Source organism: Acanthopagrus latus, chromosome 8 (assembly GCF_904848185.1).
Source record: "Acanthopagrus latus isolate v.2019 chromosome 8, fAcaLat1.1, whole genome shotgun sequence".
Taxonomy (NCBI): domain Eukaryota; kingdom Metazoa; phylum Chordata; class Actinopteri; order Spariformes; family Sparidae; genus Acanthopagrus; species Acanthopagrus latus.
This window is the reverse complement of record NC_051046.1, coordinates 26617308-26638094: the sequence shown is the minus strand read 5'-3', so window position 1 is coordinate 26638094 and position 20787 is coordinate 26617308. Positions and strand designations below refer to the sequence as shown.

At 41.9% G+C, this 20787-nt stretch overlaps 1 protein-coding gene across 1 annotated transcript in view; it reads right to left on the bottom strand.

Moving 5' to 3' along the window:
• The window catches only part of jph3 (junctophilin 3), a 53196-nt gene that overhangs the window by 3223 nt on the left and 29186 nt on the right, over window positions 1–20787 (bottom strand). The window contains exons 4-5 of the mRNA XM_037106942.1: window positions 14168–14292; window positions 11150–12150 (exon numbers count right to left, since the gene is read on the bottom strand). Of these exons, the coding sequence (XP_036962837.1) occupies window positions 11150–12150; window positions 14168–14292 (1126 nt within the window). The remainder of the gene's footprint in view (window positions 1–11149; window positions 12151–14167; window positions 14293–20787) is intronic.

Below are 20787 nucleotides of genomic sequence, written 5' to 3'. Positions count from 1 at the left end.
GTATGTGTGCAGCAACTTTAAAATGTGTTTCCATGGGGCGCCGCATAGCTCATTTGGTAGCGCGCGCGACCCATGAGCCGAGGCTCTGCAGCGGACCCGTGTTCGACTCCCGGCCCGGGTCCCTTTGCTGCGTGTCACTCCCTGTCTCTTACCCTGTTTCCTGTCAAACTCTTCATCTGCACTATCAATAAAGCCAGAAAAAGGCCAAAAAAATACTTTAAAAAAAAAAAAAATGTGTTTCCATGGCAAAACCAGGGTTACCAATGATTCACAGTTACAAATAGGATTTTATAGAGCCGATGTTATCCGCAGACCTCACAGATAAATCAGTATCAGTGTCTACTGTGCCCAACACGCGACAATTTCAAAACACTTTTTAAGAGAATATAATGCATATATTTTATCATATTTTATTGTTATTCATTTTTTTTTAAATTAAATTCTCTGTTAAGTTTACTGTTTCAGTGCACTGATGTCATTTCAGATGACAAAGTCTTTGTCATAAGTGTTACATAACTTAATTTGAGGGATTTGAATTTCATGTGTGTACAGCGGGTGGATGGGTCTAACAGATAAGAGCCCGTACTTGTCCAATCGACCCATCCTAAATGACCAGGAGAACATGTACTTTCCTAACTTATATTTTTTTAATAAATGAAATTAACATTTAATTACACAGTAAAAACTTTTTGTTCTTCCTTTTCTTTAAAAGTCAAAGACAGCTTTCATTCGGCCACTATCATGTTTAGTGTGGACTGATTCAGCGGAGCCAGCACTGTAACCCACACAGGCATGTCATGGTAAGGAGGTTGTCACACTCATAGGCAGTGGGTGAAGCTGAAAATAGGTAAATGATCACACTGGTTTTAACGACCAGAGCAATGAACAATATAATGTTTAGAACTAAACTATCATCTAATAGTCGGCACCTTGCTTGGCATCCACCGCCATCAGTGTATGAATGTCTGTATGAATTGCTGTAAGTCACTTTGGACATAAAAAAAAAGAAGCTGAATGCCCTAAATGTGAAATGTAAACCACATGCCAAAATAGTTCATATGATGTGCAGAAAAACACCACACTTCAGGCTGCACTGAGTGACCTGACCGCTCTCTCTTTTTCAAAATCAGTTTTAAATGCATCCAAAATAGGCAAACAAGCAACAAAACAGAGGAGACTCAACAACAAGAAGATTACAACAAGTAATCTCAGTAAGGCAACAATGTCATCTCAAATAGCTAAATAAAAAAAAATCCCCTGGTTTCAAAAAAGCATTAAGCCAGCATATCAATGATAAAAGACAAATTGATATATAATACACTAAAGACTACATGTCAAGACCACAGGTAAAAGCAACATGTTAGACGGAAATTAGATAAATAAGGAGAAATCCCTTAAAGAGCTGCACCACTAGCCATTCCAATAATCACATAACAGATTCAGTTATCACTCTTTCTTATTTTCTAGCAAGAATTATGTTGTTGGTCTCTGGATAAATGGCACAAAAAAGCCCTAAATTGTAAAGCTGTTTATGATTTGCAGTGCGTATGGAGATACCCAGCAGCACTGGCGATAAATGTGCAATAATGACAAAGCAACTTGCATCTTTAGCTGAATGAAACAATGCTGTGTTGACCCCACAGGGAAGCCCACCTTCTCTGACAGAGTGAGGTCAGAGGGCAAGCTCTGCTGCAGAACAGCAGCCTGGAGCTAGTGGGGAGTCAGCGCCTTGCTCGATGACACTTAAGCAGATGCTTGGTGACAACCTGGGTCATGTGGGTGAAGGCCAGTCTTTCTGACCACCTGTCCACTGTGGGTAAATAGGTGAAAGTGATCCCAGTATATTCACTGACATTATCACTGATGCAGCAGTTTTTTACCCCCTCGGAGAATGCCTTACAAATAATCTCCTTGCTTGAATATGACACATTTTACGATACTGATATAGAGTGTATTTCAGTCTTATTAAAGGATTTACCAAAAGAGGAGGTGCAGAAGACCTATGGTTTTAATTAAGTCTACCTCTAAAATAATTTTAACAACAGCTACAGTGGGAGAGGGGAAATGGGACTCTGAGTAACACTACTCTGGTATTAAGCAGCATCAGTGCAACATTGTTGTAAATGAATCTGTCCAGAGTGGCTGCTAACAAGGTTTCTGCTGATCAATCCGGTGATAGGCTTATCTCAGATCTGTGTCATAGATGATTACCAGACCAGGACAGTGAAATCCTCTGATAATCAGCGTTTTCTATCTTGATTTAGTGTGAAAGTGTGTGCTTTTTATGTATCCACGCACTGCAGTACCATTCCTGACTTAGAGAGAATCATACCTGTTTTCTCTGGTTTTGACTCTGCAGTTTCTACTGTTTACGATTGGTTGGCTGATATGTGAATAATTAAATTACATTTTCAGTGTAATTACTTCCTTTATGTGGGTGGAGCGTGATCATTCATAATTAGTATTTTCAATTCGTAAACCACACAGATACTCTCAGGTCTAAGCGATCAGCTCTGCCTCTTCAGGAGATCTATCATGCTTTTTCAATTTAGTCTTTTCCTTCAGCTTTTTTTTTTTTTTTTGGCCAATTTTGGCAAATGTGACCTGGACTTTGGTTTGGTTTAATCTGCCCTCAACATCAGGAACAAAAGGAGGCGCAATCACATACATCATTATACTTATTACTATTACTTACTTACTCTTTTTTCTTTTTATATAAGGAAATATATGGGGGGGGCTGTGGTTTAAGTTGATAGATTTTAAGCAGATCTACCCATGTATTTTATACATGTAATAATTTATCTATAATATGCAACTCTGATATAAGTATTTCCTAGAATTATCTCTTCAATCCTCAAATATGACTTAATTCATTTGCATATTTACTGTCAAAAACACCAAATTATATTCATATTACTTTGCCCTCTTCACAACTATTTACTTTTCAAGTACACATCAACTGCAACAGTTTGTTTTTAATCCTCCTGGTGGGAAATCATAAAAATGCAGAGAGCGCAGATTATCATCGCAGTAAAAATGGTGAGAATCCCATTTAGCATTCTTTTCCATTTGCTTGAATCTAATATGAAGCACTTTTTTGTAATTAGCAGTGAAATGCAACTCAGTCTCTTCACCAGCTCCCTTGACCCCACCAAACCCCTAATTTTATAACAGAATGCTTATTATGCTGAAGATGAAGTGCTGGCAAAGAGTAAATATTTTTTCTTGCATACTGGCATCTTCCCCCCGCCACTGGGAGCTGCCATTGTGAATAGCTCTTGAAGAGAAGTAACTTAGATTCTTCAGGCTAAATTCTGGCCAATTGCAAACATTTATCCGGTTAAATCATTGGAAAAAACAATTTGAGCAACTACTACTGTGTGTAATGTTAAAAAAGCCACTCGCAGCAACAAACAGTCTATGACTCTTCAACTCTACAGAGCTTTCTTTTTTTTTTTTTTTTTAGCTAATCTTTTCTTTTATTGCCCACATATTGACAGTATTGTTGACCGCTCTCATCAAGCAGAAGCAGGCAGCTGCTTTCAGCAAACAAGCTGTGATAAACCAGCTGTACTCTACCTGCCCAGCACTAAATGGCAAAGAAAGTTAGTAGCTAGTAGGCAAAAAACAAACATATAAAGCAGCCCAAGAACCACATATTGAAGACTTAAACAGAGATAAAAGAAGCCCAAATATTAGACTTCACGTGTCCAGAAATTAGATGAAATAAATGCTTATGCTGCTTTGTGACTGTTGAACTTATCGCGTGAGTTGTCTGAAACTGAGAGGAAAAACATGTTTGTCCTGGCTTACATCCTCAACACACCTGAGACAACAAAAATGCTACTTGTGATACGCTTTAGCATGTTGTATTTACTCTTATAAACATGCAGAGATATGGGAGGCAGTTCTAAATTAGTTCTAGTGCACAATATCTAAATCTGTTGTTCGGAGCCTGTCAGTATTGAGTCGCTTCTGGCAAGAGTGTGGTGGTGTGGGGGGCGGAGCCACTGCAGCTGCTCAGAGCCAGCCAGCCCTCCAGGAGAGAGTTGGGTGCAGAGCCAGACCAACTGGAGGAACAAACCTCAGAGTCACATTGGACTGTGCTCTAATCCGGAGCCGTTTCCCAACAGGAGGAGAGCTCAGAGATTAACTTTGGTGTTTGAATTTGGATTTATCTTCACTCCTGTTTATCAACCAGACTGCAGCAACTGTAATGCTAACTGCCTACTGGATCTGAAGGAGAAGTGTACCTTACTTTGCGACTGCAATACTACAGAGAGAGGAAAAAGAAGAGAGAGAGCAGGAGTCGTGAGTGTTGTAACCCTCATTGCTTGTTGTTGCTTGCTAGCTTATTGCTAATGTACAATAAAGTAATCTGGCTGTTTTGGGACAGCAAACACTCCTCACTGTAACGAGAATAAACATAAATGATCCTGTGCTTAAACTTTGTAACAACCACCACTGCTGACGAAAATCTATGTGGCGTGACAATGACGGACGAGTTAACATTCAAAAGTTTTATACACTTGAGGATTTGTGACATTGCAAACTTCCTTCCCTACATTATCCCAGAGCAAACTTTGGGATTTTCTTGGTTTCAACATTGTTGGAAACATCTGAGATAATGTAAGCACACAACTCAAGTCGTATTTAGGCATTTAAATGTAGACTTCCAACATGTCTGTCCGGCAGAGACTATGCAATGACTTTGTTCTTTTTCTTGCCCCAAGGCTCCATTTTAGGACCAGCTGTTCTGACTTTAAAAGAATTGTTTTATTTAGACCAAACCACATGTAGCTATTGGATGTTTCTGCAGGGTTAGGCAACTTAAATATCTGGTTATGGTTAGAGAAAGTTTGTGGTCACGACTACGGTGAACATTAAGTGCAAGTATGGGATGAGACCCCGGCTCTCCTGCATGAAGGTGACATGGAACACCACCATCTACCATACCACCCCCACCTCCACGCCCTAACAATCTGCCTGACTACATAAAGGGCACACCACTTCCAGCATTGGCACTGAACACTGGCATTGGATGAAAAAATCATCTGTGTGTGTGTGTGTGTGCGTGTGTGTGTGGTATCGGCCAATATGGACATAATCCCTCGGGCTACTGGGCTATAAATTCCATATGACTCTGTGATGTAACTCCAAACATATTCATCATGTCTGCTCTTTTATGTCACAAACCTTCCCACAATGGATCTATTAATTAGAGTACAGGCTCCGAGACAGAAGTTGTGCACTGATTTAAAATCAAGCCCCAAGCTGGTAACCTCGGTCTGCTTTCTGATCCTCATCTGAATTTTGAAAATATCACCAGCAAAGCCTTTCATCGTCTCAGGAAACACTGAACAGGCACTGCCATATTGCTTCCAATGCAGATACCAAAGGACCTATGCATGCTTTTCTTTTATGCATCAACCGCTTTGACTACAGTACAGTCATGCTTTCTTTTGTGGTCCACCCAAGAAAGCTTAAGACAAGCTGCAGACTGGCCAAAATGCGGCAGCATGTGTGCTGACCATTTGGCAGCATATGAATCTTTGTATTGTAAGATTCTGCGATTGGTTTTCAAGTAGCATGTCAAAGATGCTTTTAAGATGTGTTCCTGCTAATTTTTGCTCATGTATCTTGCATTGGCCTTTCACGTTCACTTATCCGTCTCTTCACTATTCTTCAGATCTGTTTGTCATCATGTTAGTTTTTGTTATTGTGGACCGTGAAGGGCTCGGTTGTCTGGGGACACATCGTACTGCAGTGTTGTTCCTGTAAATATGAGCCTTTGGGATGCACAGAGGTTCATTTCTGTGTTCCATGATGACGACTAGTTGATGTCTTTGAGTGGACACAAGGGGTGCAGAGCTATTTTGGTACAGGGGTTTCATGCCGTAATGGATACCTTTAAAGAGTAAGCATCTTTTTTTTTGTTTCTGTATGATGCACTTTGTGTTGCCATCTTGCACAAAAAGGACCAAGTCCAAAAAAAAGTTTGAGTGACTGATAGAGAGATAGATATTCTGTGTGTGTCTGTGTTCCCTCGGTGTTTGCAGCGTTCCCTGTGTGTATTTATGAGTGTGATAGTATCTGTGTCTGCTGTGAACCTGCCTTACACAAATCTCACTTGCTTCTCTGCGGCTGCAAACACACACACACACACACACACACACACACACACAAACACACATACACCCCACCTCCAACCACCCCCCGCCCCCTTGTCACTGACATACACCCACCGATTGGCCACCACTGAAGCAAGGCATAAGCTGTTCCCTAGCAACAGAGCACTGGTTAACCAATAGGGGGCCTTCTGTGAGGAAGGGGCTAGTTTGCCAGTCTGCTGTTACTAAGGTGGAGAGAGGACCGCTGGGGTTCTCTCTCCGCCTGTATATCTGTGTGTGTGTGTGTGTGCGCGCAAAACTACAAATGAACCCGCTTCATTTACTGTGCCAGAGTCAACGCTGCTGCAGACAAATTTGTAATAAAGTGAGCAAGTTGTACTTGCAGTGTGGAACTGTATTTAACAGTTTACACACAAGTAGAGTGTGTGTGTGTGCGAGCGAGAGAGAGAGAGAGAGAGAGTGAGAGAGAGAGTGAGAGAGAGAGAGAGAGAGAGGGAGAGAGCTTGTATTTCTAATGTGCTCACTGCATGTCAGTAGAGTACCGTGTGTGGCTTTCACTCGCTGCCGACTTTCCTCTTGGTTTCATTAGCTAATGCTACGACCGCATTATGATCCAGGATTAGCATGGGCCCGTCCACCAGCCTGAGTCAAGACGTAGCCAAAAAATTATATTATAGCGGCGTAATCCCCCCTGCTTGCTCATAGTACAAAAAAAAAATCTTTCTTTATTTCATAAGGTTAAACCTTGTGCCTCTCCCTCAGGATTATCTTAATATGTGGGATAACATTGTGTTATGTCACTGGGGATGGAATGTATCCTCATGACAGTGGGCAACAAATCCTTTTAGAGAAATCAATGTGTGGCAGCAACATGACAGATATGACAAATGCACCATACAGCTGCTTTACCGGGTGATATTAAGGCTGAACAGAGCCAAGCAAAGGTTCAAACTACGGGATTTTAAGCTGCTACGGTCATTTTTTTTAATATTAAGAATGGTTAAAATCACTACATTCAAAGTAAAATTGGTTGCTCACATGAAAAATATCAACTGACGACATCTCACCTCTTCTTAGCGCCATGTAACTTTAAATCATTTTTGTTTTATATCCTGCCTCTCAACATCTTGCCTCAATCTCAGCTTTATCAACAGTGTTGTTTCCAGGAACAGCTGTTTTGAGCTACAGTACGGAGTTCTTATGAAACCACATCCAGCTACTTGCTGTACCAACAAGAAATTAGAGCAACAAGCTGATTGTTAAAGGGAAGCATTTGGCTCCCAAAGAGCCAGATACAGTATATAGAGAGTGCAGCAGGGATGAGGTATTTTTATAGGCTATCCTGGAAGTTACCATTGCCCTGGTTATCTCATCAGAAAGCTATAGGCTTTTTACATTTTTGGATTATTGCAGAAAATGAGCTCTGTGGCAAACATGAGTTTATGATACTTGCATGTTTTGTTCAGTGAGATAATCTTCACATATACATCACTTCTATGATATTTGAGGTGTAATTGCAATCGCCAGAGGTAAAAAGCCAATATTAGCTATGTCATGTCATGAACTACATCGTCTTGGCAAGCCTTCATTGTCACCACCACTAAGCTTCGTAGTACACCATACTATGAACATTTTAATATCTACATCTACAAGTAACTTAAAAAGTAAATTTAATCTACAAGCTGGAAAGTGGGAGTAACCCCACGATTCCACCAGATATGTGACCGCTGTGTTACGGCTCAGATCCAGTTTTGTTTTGGCATCTGCCGCGAAGTAACCAACACCGGTTGCGTTTTGAGTCCACCATGGCGCAGTACTGTCAATAGCTGGCGTCATGAGACCAAGGAGTTTCCACGATAATCACATAATCACTCATGACTGCAGTTATAGGTATGTGTTATAAAAACAACATCACAAAGTGTTCCCGACCGAAGGATTAGTAGAAGAGCTTGCATTTGTCTCTTTTGTGAGATTTGTGTGCTGGCATCAACACGGAGTGTTTTATTTTGAAAAGTAACCGGTTGTCATATTGTTGTTCCTGTACATGAATTCTTGGCCGCTTTGTGCTAAATTCAGCTGAATTGCTGCGTCGTGTTCTGGCATCTGCCAGAAACAGAAGTCCCGGAGGGCTTCGGACTGCCAGAGCTGGGATGGAGCAGATATGCAGCGCGCCGGACCTGGTGGAAGTTAACACATAGACTAGAGTGAAACCTATTAGCTTCACTGGCGTGGTGGAGACATAACACAGCAGACATGTATCTGGTGGAATCTTGGCGTTAGACTAGTTTGCTCTTAAAGTCTGTCTGTAAAGAGGGGTGTTTATCCCTCCAGAAGTTCTGGCGCTGCATTTGATGCTCTCCTGGAAAGTTTGCCGGGTCTGAGCAGCTGCAGTGGCTCTGCCCCCCCACCACCACCAGACACTTCCCAGAAAAGATTTGGTTTTGGTTGTGACAGGCTCATGGCAACGGACATTACATAATTGAGTACGATATGCTTAAGCGCATCAGAAGTTTAATGTTGTTGGCAAATTCTATAGTTGTATTTAGCCACTTGTTGGCAAATACCTTTTTAAAGACCTGTATGGCTTTATAATTCAAGAGTGGGGTTTTTACAGATGTATTTTATGTTGTAAAAAAATAAAAAGGGTAAACAACGCACCTTTTTTTCTGGCATTTAACCAAAAACATTATTACAAAATAATTGACTTGAGACAAGGGAACTGCACTCAAATTTTTCCCGTTTTAGTACTTATTCCTGTGACACATTTCAAAATCAGACCTGAATGGAGAGTGAATATTGGACTGACATTAGATGGCCAGAATCATGACGACAAATGAATGCTAATGTTGCAATATTTCTGCTCACTGTGTAAACTGCAATAAACTGCTATAATGTTTGCAGTATCGTCTTTATACAGTAATAATGCCGATGTTGTGATTTCCGACTATTGTGCTGCCCCCAGTTGGCTAAATCAACTAAAGCAGCTTTACAGAAATCTAAGAAAATGTATCCATAGATAGTTTTCCCAGTTGGGAATAACCAGCCTGCACAAGGCCCTGATCTCAGCTCCATCCAATAGCTTTGGGGTGTGAACAAGCACTTATCGCCCAGCATCAGTGTTGGACCTCACTAATGCTCCTGTGGCTGAAGGGGAGCAAATCTGTGCAGACACGTATCAAAGTCCCATCGAAAGCCTGACTTGAAGAGTGGAGACTGTTATAACACAGAATAGGATGTTCAACAATCCCAAAGAAGTTTAAGGTTTATGTGTCCATATACTTCTGGCCACATAGAGTAACATGGTGACTGAAAATGGCATATCACTGACAAAAGTCATTATTATACTTCACCCATCAGGCTAATTTGCGGAGATCCAGCAAGCGGTAACTCAACTAAATATAATCTTTCGATTTATGAGGCTTCACTCAAACAACCAGACAGGTTTTAAAGTCCCTGGTTGTATTTGTATTTTGTAACTGGAAAAATGAGCTTAGCACTGATGTGTTTTTTGTCCTAACGATGTCTAGCAGAGTCACCATGTCCCTAAATAAACAGATGGGTAAAGTTATTATAATAACCAACTGGAATGATGGTCAAATTGACAGAAAATCCATTAGCAGTATTGGTGTAGACAATAAGTGATTACCTTATTATGTGTGCTGCTGAACCACAACAAATGAACACGGAACAAATTCTAACTGTGCTTATTTTGCACCTGGTTGCCACTGTGTGTATTAAAAAAGCTTTCAGCACATATTTGTCAGTGTGACGCTTGATAGTATGCATGAGGGAGTTAATCAGGCAGCTGAAATTCTGTTAACAAGCACAGCTCATACTGTACACTTGACACCTGACAGTACAGAGCAATTCACCTGTAATCACCTGGGACAGTGTTTATGTTATTATGTTTTCAACCAGATCTCAAATAAATATATATATGAATTAATCTGGTTTCATAAAAATGCTTTATTAGACCTTGACATCAAAATAAAATGCCTTATTTCTATGAAAGGGGAAAAAAGGCCGCTTTAAGCAAGTCAGTATCTTATTGCGAAGTCTGATGGTTAGCGAATAGTTAAATCTGCAATCATTTATGTTTTGGACATTTGTGAACTGTGGAAGCTGTAAACAGCACTGACATATTATCACCTGTTAAAGGTCCAGTGTGTAGGATTTAGGGGGACATACTGGTAGAAATTATATATAATACTCCTAATCATGTTTTCATTTGAATATAATTACCTGACACTAAGAATAATTGTGTTTTCATTCCCTTAAAATTAGCTTTAAGTATTTACAACATACCATACAAACACCACAAACAACACTGGACCACTAGATGCACAGCTAACCAAGCTAACTAGCTAACAGCAGCTACATTTAGCAGAAACTTAGTTGATATGCTGCCCCCTGTCTGTTTTGAGTTCAGATAGCCAGTGCCTACATACTGCACCTTTAAAGTTAACAAAGCCTGATAAAATTAATAAAATTGATAAAAATGACTACAATTAAAATCAAGTTGAAACAGTTCGCTCAAGCTGGACTAGTTGGGCTCTGAGTCCACAGGGTCATAGTTGTCACAGTTTCATACATCTGCTTCACCGGTGAGGTGGGCTATTTTTATTGCTGTATAAAGTCTTTAAAAAAAGATTTAAATCTTGCATCAAAAGGCAACTTTGGACTGATGGAATTTTCGGAAGTTTGAAATGTAAGAAACTTAATGTTGTGGGAGAATTTTGTGTTCACTGTGGCTGCTGATGTGGCAAAGACAATGAAGGTATAAAACGAGGTGAGTACCAAAAAAAGTGCTTGCTTACTGTTTTTAGGAGTTAGTCTTTTTCTCCTAAATTTAAACTCACACAGCCGCTGCGGCAGAGGAATTTTCAGCCAATGACAACAGAAACTATTTCCAAGTGATTTGTGTGGTGCCATGTTGAGGATGTCTCAGCCGTCAGCTGTTTGGTGAGACGAAAATCTGTGTGATAGAGTTGTGTTGGTGTGCTCAGTGTGAGTCTTACAGAGTTGCCTTTGCTCTGCGTGAGGCTGCGGTCCTGCTGCTCCGGTGTGATGGGGGAGGACTTCAGAGGGGGGGAGAGGGTGAGGTCCCGACGTAGAGGCCGCGAATCCATCTTGTCCCCCGCTTTGTCCAGTTTGTGTGAGTCTTTACCCGCCTCCCGCCCCTCTTTCCCATCTCTCCCTTCCCTCCCCTCCCTCCCATCGCGGTTCTTATGCCTCTGTCGTTGCACGGTGTGCGAGCGCCCCTCTCCGTGTGCGTGACTGTGCCCATGCCTCTCCTCCCCGTGCCCATGGGGCTTGTGGGTAGTGGAGTCTCTGGGCTGTAAAGGCTTCATCTCCATCTCATAATTGCTAATTTTCTCCTCGTCCTGCTCCAGCAGCCGGCCCCCCCTGCCGTGCACGCCCCTGTGTCCAGATGTCCATGAGGCAGAGGAGGATGACTCCGTCCACCTGTCCCCTCTGGCCTGTCTGTGATTGGATGATCCATGCTCCCGGGACTTGTGATTGGACGAGCTGTGTTTGTGTCCGTTGGTCCGGCTCGCTCCTCGACCGCTTACCCCACCTCCTCCTTTTGACAACACGCCTCTCCTCTTGTCCTCACTCCAGCTGTTGGCCCGCGGGTACTCCCCCTTCCCTCCTCCTCCTCCTTCACCTCCCCCACTTCCTCCCTCCATCAGCACCTGGATCTCCGTCTGCCCTCCTACCCCGCCTTTCTCACCCCTTTCTCCCCCTTCCTTCGTCCTGTCCGTGTGGTCCACTGCGCTCTGCCGATGGAAGCGGGCGCTCCTGCTGCGTTGGGTGGGCCGAGCAGGGGGAGGAGGAGTGTGGGGGGGTGAGGAAGAAGGGGGACTGAGGTCTGGGGTTGCAGCGTCGTTAGATGGGTCGTCAGAGGCCCCGCTCTTTACATAGAGATCGGGGCTGTCGGCGGTGCCAGCGCTACTTGACAGCCCTTCGCCCTCCACCTCACTGGAGACCTGGCGTTTGGGGCGCTGCACCTCCATACCTGCAAAAGTCAGAAGACATGGGAAAGATGTTTTGACATTCAATGTTCATCTCTTCTCGCTACTTTAAACTTGCATCAGGTCAGACAACAAAAACATGCATAATTTCACAATACATGTTGGGGACTACTAAACTTATAATTAATTAGGGTGGGGATCTATCTTTGAAAGAAGCTATCAGAAAAAGTTATCAGGTGCGGAATGAAACGAGCACAAGCACCATCTCTGGTTGCAGTATTTCCTCTGGACAATCTGATATCACATTGTTGGCATTGCTCCTGGAACATCACAAGTGAAGTTACTCCATGACCTCCACTAAACTGACAAATCACGTGTTTAAAATGTCATAGCTTGTGTCTTTAGTATTATATAAGGGTCTATACAAAGCATATTTTCTTTGTTTGTTGCCAAAATGGAATTAAACTGCATCAGAGAAGTGGAGAAAAAACAGAAACAAAATGGAGAATAACCAAAATAATAACAGCACAACAAAACTAACATGTGGGACACAAATGCCAGTCTCCTGGGTGAGGAGCCTGTATTTAACCCATTCAGCTATAACAGCTAGCTCTGGATGTGAAACTTGTCCCTGTGAGCATGCTAATGTAACAATACCCTTAATCTCTATACAGCTCCTATCTGCAGAGGCTAACAAATCAGCTAATATATTACTGACATATTGGTCAGTTTCTGTATTATCATCCCAAGTGTGCAGACATTCTCTCGAGGCAAAAATGTGTTGTTTTGTAACTTATCAAGTAAGAGATCACATAACCTCCACCCAGGAGGTGATGCTAACCCTTAATGTTATTATAGGTCCAGTTCAATGTGAAACAGAATATTATACAATATAAAGAGTAGGGTCCCTGCTCTGTCTTGCTATCAGCTAAGGGGTCCTTGGCCTGAAAGTCATTGAAGATTACTGGATTATATGATGCCTGAGTTGCATGGCTCCTCCAACCAAATCTTCAGGTCTAATATTTTTGACTGATTCCGAGATCAAAAAGTGGTATGTGCCGCTGGAGACTGTTATGCCATTGAAAGACTGCTGAATGGGTACCGTTGCCTAATCGATAGCAGAAAGCAACCAAACAATACTGACAAGTTATCCTTATGAGGAGAACACAATAATGCAGTAATTCATATAAAATCTATGTTGCGGAACATTAACCGATGTGGCATATTATGTAACATGTTCACTTTACTTTGAATGACCAGAATAAGCCACTAATAAAGAAAAAAAATGACTTGCATAGACATTGGGATATTTCCTGCCACATGGTAGTTTGACTGTTTACTGTTTAACTGCTGAATTGTGATAAGAACCTGTGGATCAAGCGTATTGGCCTTTGGGCACGGACATACCAACTGATCCAATGGTATAAGCATTTTTCAATCTCGGCGCTGATGATATATATTTTTTAAGTCCCTTAGTTTTTATTTGTGTACAAATGCGGGGCAAACGGTAATGTACTTGATGATGTCCAGGATGTACGTCTCAACACAAGCATGTTGCAAAATGTCAGCTAATACTTGGTGACACAGATGTCCTCACAGTGACATGGAGTGTTTTCTTTTTTTTCCTTTTAGCTGTGAGAGCAACAGACAGCCACTGAGAGCAGAACGGATTGCTAAAGAACAATCACTGTCATCTCAGGTATCTGTGTGTGGGAGTGTACTGTACATGTCATTAAGCCAGTGTGTGTGTGTGTGTGTGTGTGTGTGTGTGTGTGTGTGTGTGTGTGTGTGTGTGTGCGCGCACGTGTGTGTGTGTGTTCCTCACAGCGCTTAGTAATGCATGTTCTTGTGGGTTGGCTACCTGCAGTGCTGTACAGGAGTGAGTGACAGAGGCAGAAACACGAAGCTGGAGGGGGGCTCACACTGACCTTTACCACCAACCCACACATACATGTACACATACACACACACAAACACGTGTCGTTGTGTATAAGCCTGCTTGGATGGGTTGCAGATTATGGACATCTGCTGTAGCGTGTACATGTTTGTATGTTCGCTCACCGTTTCCTGGGTGCTGAAAGGAAGGGGAGAACTGTTTGGCTGTGACCCTGGCCATCCGACTCTCCTCCTGCGCTTTCTGAGCTGCTCCCACCGCTGCCTCTGCTTTACCCTGTGCGTGAGCCGTCCTGATGCACAAAAGACAGGGAACAGAATGTACGTATGTATGCCAAAAATAAATAAATAAATAAATAAATCATAGCAGTGTCAAAAACTAATTCCTGCAAGAAAAAAAGTACAGCAAGCTGGAAGGAGATAAGGAATGCAAAGGACAGAAGAGAATATAGAAAAGGTTTCAATAAATACTGGAGGAAAAAAAAAAAAAAAAAAACAATAACTGACCTTTTGTAACAATGAAAGTGCAAACAGTACACCCCAGTATTAAAGTTTTTCACTGATATAGAGGTATTTATTGTTGAACGCTGGTCCATTTAATACACACCCTCAGAACGCAACCAGTTCACTTCTATTAAATTTGTTTCGGCTTGTATCTTGCAGCGTGGGCTCTACACTTTGATTGGAAAAAAGTTCAGGAAACTGCATGCAAATTAAGGAATCTATTTGTTATATAATAATAATTCTAAAGGGCTCTCATTGACCTTGTTGAAACCCATGGAAAAAACAGGTTGGCAACCTTTGATGTCCAACCCACAACAAGCGCTAAATGATGACCCCTCTGTCCACAAAAACACTTATCACACCTGAAAACGGAGTTTTTAGAGAGCAGCAAATAAATGACCATTTAAATGCTCCATTTGTGTGACGGAACAGAATGACATGCAGATGAGGACAGCTACTGTGAATTGAGAATTTGGTCGTATAACCAGAAAACGTAGTGCAGTTGATCAGAGTATGTAGCCTGATTATCAGACTGAATTGCCATTTTGTTTCACATTCAGCACACTTGCATTTATATATGGAGAGGTGTCAGAGAGATGGGGGAATACTGTAACTAGGCGTTGCAAGCATTTAAGGGATTCGGTGCTTTCCTCTCTACAGCACCCAGGAAGTGAGCTTGCACATCTGTAGCTATCAGTCCACGCTCCATACTAACCCGGTCCAAGCGGATCTTGAACCGGCAACCCTATGTTCGCCAAGCCAAGTCCCTACAGACTGACCATTTCACCAATCAGCCACTAACGGATAAGAAGTGTGGATGTAACTTTCGTGTTCAGATTCAACTTTTTCATCAAATGAGGCTCTCAGCATAGCCATGCATTATTAGTTAAATATTGGCATGTCACAGATATATTGGTATCGGTCTAGTATGTTGTCCGATATGTGCGGATATTAAAAACATTCATTTAACAGAACACAAAGCAGAAAAAAAGAGGTTTGTGATCATTTTTAATTATTCAATTCCCAGTGAGCTTTAGTCACAGTCCAGTGATGTGATGTTTGGACAATAAAGTCTATTTGTCTGTTTTAAAATATCCCACCTCCATTAAACTGGCAAAACTTTTTTGCTTTAACTTCCCATTCTGAGGTAAATACTGACTGCACGGTGTGATATCATCTGCGTACAGATTGGTTCCCTGTTTCACTTTCACTATGTTATTCTGTCTGTCACTGGGACCGAGGAATCCCGCAAAAATGAAGGCAGCATTTCGGCACAATGGAAGCGCTTCTGCCATTGCAAACCAAAAGAGTTTCCGTCCCAATGTAGCATTGGAAGAACAGGAAGAACTGTGGAAATTCCCCAGCCCCCCCACTGATGGAGGAGGCAAAGAAGGTGAAGAGGGAGAGTAAGAGGTTAAACAAGAGTGAAGGGAAGGCCATTCACTTGATGGAGTGCGCCAGTGTTGTGTTGAAGTCTGTTCCCCCCGCTTGAGATGGTTCAAAACTTTATGCATTATGTCTTCTAAATCAGTATGCGAACCTGGCAGGCTATTAATAGACTATGCCTATTAATAGAATATTAATGGTCAACCCTCTCTCAATGTGTTTTCACCAGCGGCACCAACAGTAACACGGAAACCACAGTAGGGGGAACTTTTGTCTTAAGTACATGTCTTTGTCAAAACTGTGTGATAAACACATTTCAGTGATCATTGGGGGAAAAAAATGTGTTTATGTATATATTCTGTGTAGATAAGACTATTGGCTGATATATGACTTCCAGAATTTTTAATTCCCTAACACTGGCATCAGTATCATCACCAAAAATCCAGTATCAGTTGTGCACTTATGTGACTAGATGGACAATTTCTCGAAAATGTTCAGCCACCACATGTTAGAATAACATAAAGACAACACCACATGCTAAACAACTGTTATAAACCTGCCTATAACATTGGAGAAAATGTTGCATGTCAACAACAATTTGCAGGCCTTCATAAACCCCAAGAACACTTTTCCTTTGTCTACGGGAACTTATGAAGCATCCTCAGGTATCATTATTAAAAACACATGCAGCACACAGCGCCTCCTTTATATCTGAGATATCTTTATCTGTTGTGTCTGGTTATGGCTGACAAATCTTATTATAAAAGACACCTGAGCCAGAAAGGGAGAAACACACACACACACACACACACACACACACACACACACACACACACACACACACACACAACATCTTGAACAGCATGTAGGCATCAGCATATTACATGATACCTCACACAGTAGCTTTGGGAGGACCATAATTACAGAGCTACACCACAATGAGGTCTTCTGTATTCATCTGTTTACAGGCGCTGTAATCTTTTGCTTGAAAATGTCTTTATTATCATAAAATAATTCATCCCGCTGCGTCTGCTCGTCGGGCTTTTTCACATCTCCTTCATCTCCCCAACTACTCCTTTACAGCCTCCTTTTCACATGTCCTTCGCTCTCTCTTTTATTCCTGCCCATGTCCCTTTATGCCTATTCCTAATTGCTCCCTCCGTCTCTATCACAATCCCCTTTTTATCTGCCTCTTGTAGCACCATCTCTTTCTATCCCCCCGCATCTATCAAACAGATCTATTCTCTCAATCATAACCCTCCTCTCACCGATGTCTCTCCCCTATTCCAATCGCCTGTCTTTCTCTGTCTCTGGAAAGGCTTCTCGACTCCTGTAAAATAACCTCTCCATCCCTCCCTCCATGCCTCCCGTTTCTCTCTCTGGGCAGTAACAGTCTTGATGCAGTGTTGCATGTCGATGGCTATTGATTTTTTTTTTTTTTGCTCTTCGCCTCTCTGTTTCTCTTTGCCCCTCTCTGCACTCTCTGCCAGCACCGCTATGCCAGGCCCACAGTATACTCAACACCGCCATGTGTGTGAGTGCGTGCTCGCTGGCTGTGGGGGAGGTGAGGTGTAAGGAGGGAGGAAGACTGTCCTACTGTTTCACATGACATAATCACATGTAGGAATTTTTTTTAATGTGCTTTTTTTTTCCATATTCACAAGGTTTAAATGTCATGGAGGAAAACCGCTTCTCATGCAAACACACTCACACCAGTCTGGCACAACCTGCTCTCACCTTGGTGCTCAGGCCACAGCACAAAAGAATCTCTCCCTCTTTCTCTCATCCTACCCTCCACAACTTCCTGGCCCACTCCTGTCTTCCCCAGGAACAACCTGTTTCTGGATGAATCAACTGCCCGCAGAGAAGAAAGCTGCCTGTTCAATGGCTTGCTTGATTATACAACACAACATCCTGTCCAAAAGAGGGGGTAAAAAAAAGAAGAACGTAGGGCAAGGAGAGAGAAAAGAAAGAGAGGTGATGAGGAGAGGGAGGGAGGAGAGTGTGTGACAAAGAAGAGGTAGAGATGGTGTGACAGGGAGAGAGTGAAAAGGAAGAAAGAGAAAAAGAAGATGGTGTTGAAAAGGCTTTAGATCCTCATCGTCAATGAATCATTACCAGATTAATTGTGAGACAGCGTAATTAAAGCGGCGCCTGAAAGATTGACATCCTCTACATTAAGGCAGGAGAATGGGAGGAGGGTTCAACCAGCAGTGTCTTCTTTCTGACAGGGAGGAACAGGGTTTATCAGAAATATGGCTTCACTGTGAGCAATTTGCACGGAAAAAAATAACTCTGAAAGCAGACAGGGCAGCCCATTGTCTCGACGCTGGTTGTATATGAGGTAAGAACTCCATATACTCTATAAAAAAGGAGGCACACACCCCTGTCTACAGCAGTGGGACTGAGTTGGTTGGTGAATTGTTATAAGTTCCATGGACACACCATCAGTGAGAACCATTCTTGGTTATCATATATCACCATCCCGGTTCAAATAGCCAAAAAAAGGCTATACTTCCCAAGGAAACATAGGAAGGCTAAGTTCCAGAGCCAGATTCTGGTCAACTTTGACAGCAGAGCACTGGAAAGCATCTTGACTGGAAAAATCAACTGGTATGGTTTGTGCACAGCCCAGGACAGGAAAGCTCTACAGTGGGTTATTAAAACCACCCTAGAACATCACTGGTACCATCTACGGAGCATTAATGACATCATTCAAGTGAGATGTCTGCACAGAACCCAAAGGGTACGACATAAAGACATAACCCAAACAGCCACAGTCTGTTCACCCAGCAGAACTATCCACTGCTGCACCGCCAGACTGGGGAGCAGCTACATTTTCCAGGCCGTGAGACTCAGAGATTAATTCCAAGAAAATAGTAACTGAAAGCCAAGGGTTTAGTTTTACATTTAAGAAAGTTGCTGAATAGAAAGCAGAAAGGTAGAACAGCTTAGTTCTTTGAACATTTTAATAGTTTATTTTTAATAATTTAATAATAATTTCATATTTTTTCATACATTGTCCATTTGAACATTTTTAAACATAAAGTTCAACTAGTGTGAAAACAATAGATTGATTAATTGATTAGTCATATCAACAGATAAAAAACTCTTAAACCAACTTAGCATTTTGCTCTGTATCAAGGAACAAGACTAAGAGTCATCATCTATGCGAGCAGCTCTATGAGGTCACACCTTGGCAGAGTGGTGCATTAAGCTGAATGCTAACGTCAGCATTTTAACATGCACACAACTGCACGACATGCTTACATGCTTTTGTTTAGCATCAATATTGTTCACCATGTTCGATATCTTAGTCTAGCCTGCTAAGATTGCCTAAGTAGCTAAACAAAGTACAACTGTAGTTAATGATATTTGTTCATAAACCAAAGTAACAGACACATTAAAAATTTTGCCTCACAATACATGCTGGTTCAAGGTTTTGTTTTCCTCTTTTATATAACTGTAACTTGATTATTTGAGGTTTTCAAGTCTTAGTCAGACAAAAAAGGTGATTTAGTAAGTGTTCCTGTAGATAATATTGTAATATGAACTACTGCAGAAGCCTGTTTAAATGGTTTCTGTGAACAGATAGCATCACAACCGTGCAAGATGCAGTCAGGAAACTATGCAGGTGTGTAGTTGAGATCAAAGATGGGTGTGGTCCCATGTAATAATATAATAATTGCTACTGACTCGTCATGGGTCACAGCATGAATGTGTTGATGTGCACCATGGCGATGTTTTTCTTGATTGTTGTTTCATTTTCACTGAATCATTTTCTTATGTTTTGTGTAGATAAATGATAACCAGTGACTAAAAAAATAATCGACAGATCAGTCAAGTTAGTTATTAGTTGCATAACTCCTGTTTCATATTTTCATGGTAATGAACCCTTGATAAGCCCTGACAGCCTCATTCATGACACCTAATGGCATATTTACCACTCAAAACCTTGATGTTAACCTTCAGCTGATGTCTTGGTCCTCACAAAATGGGTGTCTGTCTTGTGAAAAGGGGTATTTCTTATAAAAACCTATGGTTCCACAAGATGATATAGGCAAGTTAGATAACAACATGACCCTTGGCTAGTATTGCTAGGTCACTACTGCAGGGAGTAAGCAGCTCATTTTAGGTTGGAGTCGATAAACACACCGTATAATTGGTTCCTTACAATTTTGCTCTTGTGTTTTTGGTTTTTGTAAAGCTAATTAACAAATGCACAACCATCTACAGCATTAATGGACACTACTTCAACATGTAGCGATAACCAAAAATTGACAGGCCTGCCAATCAAATGCTGAGCTATGACTGGACAACGAACATTTGTGTAAAGTGTCACAGACACTTGGGCATGTTAAGCAACATGTAGCACCTTGAAGAGGACATAGCGAACAAACGGAGATACCAAGCCCTAAAGGACACAAGATAAAGGAGGACAGAGAGGGAGAGAGCCAAAACAAACACGAGATACACAGAGGAAGGCAAACACGCACACTGAGGTTAGATGAGGGGAGAGACGGGGAGAGAAAGTCTAATCCCGGACTCATGCTAAGCTCCTCCATCATCTCTGTCATTACTCCGAACCAGCTGATGATGATGATGAGGATGATTCATACCTGAATCTCTAACAGAGCTTTCTGGTTTGCATCACTGCTAATAGTGTCTGTGTGCTTGCGTGCGTGTGAGAGTGTGTGTTGGGCTTTAGGCCCGCTGATGAAACGAGGTCACAGGATTGCAGTGAATGGCTCCGTCCACGAGGCGCAGTGAGTCAGTGGTGTGTTTGTCTGGTACTAGCTAATCACAGGTAGCCTGATGTCGCATCAGTTACATCAGCACATGTGACAACAGCCATCAGGGAACATCGTATCATTCACACACACGCGCACACACACACA